General features: G+C 69.8%; 1 protein-coding gene across 1 annotated transcript; it reads left to right on the top strand.

Annotated features, from left to right (window-relative positions):
- Positions 1–564: 564 nt before the first annotated feature.
- Positions 565–4,193, top strand: EMIHUDRAFT_208147 (hypothetical protein; the record flags this gene model as incomplete). Its single annotated transcript, XM_005773407.1, has 8 exons — positions 565–621; positions 1,162–1,446; positions 1,723–1,809; positions 1,915–2,466; positions 2,708–3,073; positions 3,458–3,647; positions 3,729–3,795; positions 4,103–4,193. Coding segments are annotated over 8 exons (1,695 nt in total), but the record flags the coding sequence as incomplete, so codon positions are not given.
- Positions 4,194–4,287: the final 94 nt, after the last annotated feature.

Raw genomic sequence — 4,287 nt, 5'->3', positions numbered from 1 at the left:
TGAGCCAGGACTCAACATACTCGTTCTGTTGCCGTCCCAAACTGTCACTCCCCTTTCTCCCGGCCGGGTGGGGCGCGCGCGGGGGCGGGATCCCGAGAGCGATATGCCATGTCCGCCTTGGGTTGTTTCATAACATCGAAGGATAAGAATTTTTACTATACAAGCCCCTCTCATAGCAGACAGGCTCGGACTGGCATTACAAAGGAAAAGAAAGAAAAACGCGGTGCGCCCACCACCTCGCTGCTTTCAGGCACAGGCATGCGATAGCCTAACTAGAGAGCAGAGCGCGACACGCCCTCGCCCGAGCACCCTTAAGGAAGCATGCCCAGCGGTCGCACCCCTCCGCGGTGGCTGCGCGAGCGAGCGGCACCGCAAGCAGCTGCGCGCTAGCGGCGCAGCAGATCGAGCGACAAAACACCCTCTCTGAATCCCATGGACAGACCGCTGCGCGAACGGCCGCGCACGCGCGCGCGTCATCACCTCCTTGCCCTCTCCAGGTGCCGGCATCGTCGTGCTCGGCCTCTCCCGTCTTCTCCGGCTCAACCTCTCTCATCCTCTCGCTCGATGCCGCGAATGCGCAGCGCGGCGCTGGGTGCGCCAGCAGACCGCGGCGACGGCTCGGTCTCCCCCGAGCTGCCCACGACGCCGAGGTCGCTCAGCCGGCAGGCCAAGCTGCACAAGCTGCTCAAGGAGCTGCACCGCACCAACGGCGGCGCGGAGGCCAGCGCCGCCGCGCTGGGCGCTACGAGGGGTCTGAGCGCACCTCCCGCGCCAGGCCAGATGCCTGGGCCCACGGGCCGCGCGCGCGGCAGGGCCAGCGCCAGCCACGGCGGCGGCAACGGCAACGGCACCGCCGCCGCCGTCGGCCGCGGCCGCGGCCGCTCCAGCGCAAAGTCGCCGCTCGCTCCGCCGCCCGCAGCGCCGGGGGCGGCGGCCGGCGCCGCGTCGAGCTCGTCTGGCGGCGCCTCCTCGTCGGCGGACCCTCTGGCGGCGCCCGCGGCAAAGCCGTCGCTGCGCATCTCCATCTCGACCGCCAACCTCGGCAGCGGCGAGCCGTCCGGGGGCGGCAAGGCCAAGGCCAAGCGCTCGCGCGCAAAGGGCCGCGCGGGGGCGGTCGCGGGCGGCGCGGGCGGTGCGGGCAGCTCGACGGCGCCGTCGGAGCCGCCCTGCGTGTTCAAAAAGTACCGGTTCACGTCGGAGCCGCCGCCCGAGACGGTCTACGATTTTGGGCTCGTGCCGCTCTGCAAGGGCGACCTCTCCGAGTCGGTGCTGCTGCGGCCCTGCTCGCGGCGGCAGTGGTTTGTCTGCCTCAAGGAGCTCGAGTCGCTGGCGCGCGAGTCGCTGGTGCGGCGCGCGGCGCGCAACGGGCTGCCGACGCCCTCCGGCCTGCCGCTCGTCTACATCGCCGACCGGATGGACATCGACGACCCGTTATGGGGATACCAGGTGCGGTCCGGGGCGACCGGCTGGCTGCAGGGTGAGCGCCCGCCTGCACCGCCGTCTCGGGAGGCACCTCGGCAGGACACGCCTCACCCTCCCCCCGGCCGCGGCGCGCGCTCCCGCCCGCCGGTGCGGGGAGCGCGCCCCTGCCGGTGCGGAGCGCGCCCCTCGGCGCGCGCATGCCGGCGCACGCCTCCCCGCGCCGCCGCCCGCGCAGGCTTCATCACGCTGACCACCTTCACGACGTGGACGCACTACTTTGAGTGGGACTCCCTCTCGGAGAACTCGGGCATGGCGGCGGCGCGCGTCGCCAACGCGCTCGTCGGCGTGCCCGACCCGGCCCTCGAGACGCTGCCCGAGGACGAGACCGTGCACCAGCTCGCGGCGCGCCTCGAGCCTCACCCCACCCCGCCGGGGCCGCGGGAGCCGGAGCCACCCTCTTCCGTGACGTTTCTCGGAACCCTTCTGCGGTAGGCGCGGCTTGGGGCCAAGCCGCCGGAGCTGGTGGCGTGGAACGCGTCGCGCTTCCCCGGCTTCAACGCAAACTCGCGGCTCCTCGCCGGCTCGCAGGTCTTCGTCCGCAACCCCAACCAGCCGGATAAGGTTGAGGTGCGGCGCAAGGGCGAGACGGTGCGGCAGGTCGCCGCCCGGATCGGGGTCGACGTCGACGACTTGCTCAAGCTCAACGTGCAGGCGCACCCGGCCCTCTCGGCGGCCACGAAGCTGCCGCCGGGCAGCGAGCTCACCTTCCGCGACCGCTCCGCCGAGCCCGACGTCTTTTTGCCGACGGGCGCGCGCGAGAGCCCGCCCGCCGGCTGGCCCGGCCAGAGGAGCCCCTTCTCGGAGCCTTCTCGGAGCCTTCTCCGAGCCTTCCGTCTAGGCGCGAGCTCGCGGCAGCTCGACGTGGACGGGTCGCTCGCGCGCGAGCTGCAGACGCAGGAGCGGTACGGCGACCCCACCACCACGGGCGTCATCTGGCCGCGGGTGGTCGAGATCGGGCTGCTCGCGGGGCTCGGGTGCGGCAAGGTGCCGGCCTCGAGATATGGGGGGAGATGCGGGGAGATATGGGGAGATGCGGGGAGCCCCACGCCCTAGCCGCTGCCTCCTCAGCCCCCTGCCCCCTTGCGACACGGTGCTTGCGCTCGCACCGTGGACGGTACTCGCACTGCAGGTTGGTGCGCCTCCCCAGATCTCCCCACATCTCCCCACATCTCCCCACATCTCCCCACATATCGCACTGCAGGTGCTGGTTCGCCTTGCCCTCGAGGAGCTGGCCGCGTCGGGCCGCTTCGACTTTGTGGTGCTGCAGGCGACGATGGCGTCCGTCTCCTTTTACGAGGAGATGGGCTTCGTGCGCGTCGGCGCCGTCGCGCGGTACGCGTCCGAGGGCACGCCGCTCGACGCGCTGCCGCTGCAGGGGTACCGGCACTGGGCGTCGGCGGACGAGTCGCAGCTGGAGCAGTTTGGCGACATCTCGTACATGATGGCGCTCAAGCTTCTCGGAACCTGCTCGGAACCTTCTCGGAACCCTCTAGGCGACATCTCGTACATGATGGCGCTCAAGCTCTCCGACCTGAAGAAGGACCCCGCCTCCAAGGGCCTCTCCAAGCGGCTGGTCGCCGAGTGGCCTGAGGTGCACACCTCGGCCGTCTCCCATACCTCCCCATCCCTCCCCATCCCTCCCCATCCCTCCCCATACCTCCCCATCCCTCCCCATCCCTCCCCACACCTCCCCATCCCTCCCCATACCTCCCCATACCTCCCCATACCTCCCCATACCTCCCCGTATCTCGAGCAGGTGCACACTTCGGCCGTCCGCTCGTCGCACAAGTCGTCCAAGTCGCACCGCAAGAAGGCGGCCTTCCATCTAGTCTGCGCCTTCCAGTAGCCCACGCCTCACCGCACGCCTCCGTACAGCCCACACGACCACACGCCTACTTTGCAACGTGGTGTGTGTACCGCCGCCCCGCTTCTTTTCGTCACCTCGCTCGCCTCCTCGCACGCCCTCCAGGTGCAGGTCAACGCGGCGGGCATCGAGGGCGGCTCTGCCATCAAGGTTGGCGACTTGGCGCTCAACATGGCCGAGGGGGACGACGCGCGGCTGCAGCTCTGCTATGAGCCGGAGCGGATCATGGAGCAGCGGCTCGGCGAGATCGAGCCGAGATCTAGCGGAGCAGCGTCGCGCGCGTCACTCGCAGCAGCCTCCCGTGCCACGCCGCGGCTGCTCCCGCCTGCTCCCGCTCACTCCCCACCCACTCCCTCACCGCCACTCCCTCCTCCCGATGAAGGCGAGACGGGCGAGGTGCAGTACCTGATCAAATGGAAGCACTGCCCGCCGGAGAGCAACACGTGGGAGTACGCGCCGCCTAGAAGCCACCCTCCCCTACCCCACACGGTACCCGAACCCACCCTCCCCTAGCACTGCCCGCCGGAGAGCAACACGTGGGAGTACGCGCCGCCTAGAAGCGGACGGCGTGTTCCTTGTCTCCTTAGTAGCACTCGAGAGGACGCGCACTCCGCCGTAGTCCGCCGGGTTCATTGTATTCGCAGCCCCTCGCATTCACGCGGTGCTCTAGAGCACACTGCACACACCACCATCTCCCCCCCCTCATGTTCATGTCCCCCTCATGTTCGTGTTCACGTCGGTGTATTGACCGTGCAGGTACGCGGGCGCGGAGCTCCTCAAGTCAGAGGCGGCCAAGGCGGCGCTCGCGCGCTTCCGTAAGCACGTGCGCAAGGACGCGCTCCCGTCGGTCCACCACCACCCGAGCCAGGCGCTTGCCCTCCCCCACCCCCACGGTACCCAAACCCACCCTCCCCTACCCCACGGTACCCAAATCCACCCTG

This window comes from Emiliania huxleyi (genome assembly GCF_000372725.1).
Source record: "Emiliania huxleyi CCMP1516 unplaced genomic scaffold EMIHUscaffold_34, whole genome shotgun sequence".
NCBI classification, from domain to species: domain Eukaryota; phylum Haptophyta; order Isochrysidales; family Noelaerhabdaceae; genus Emiliania; species Emiliania huxleyi.
Note: the sequence above shows the minus strand (reverse complement) of the source record. Positions and strands in the feature narration are given on the sequence as shown.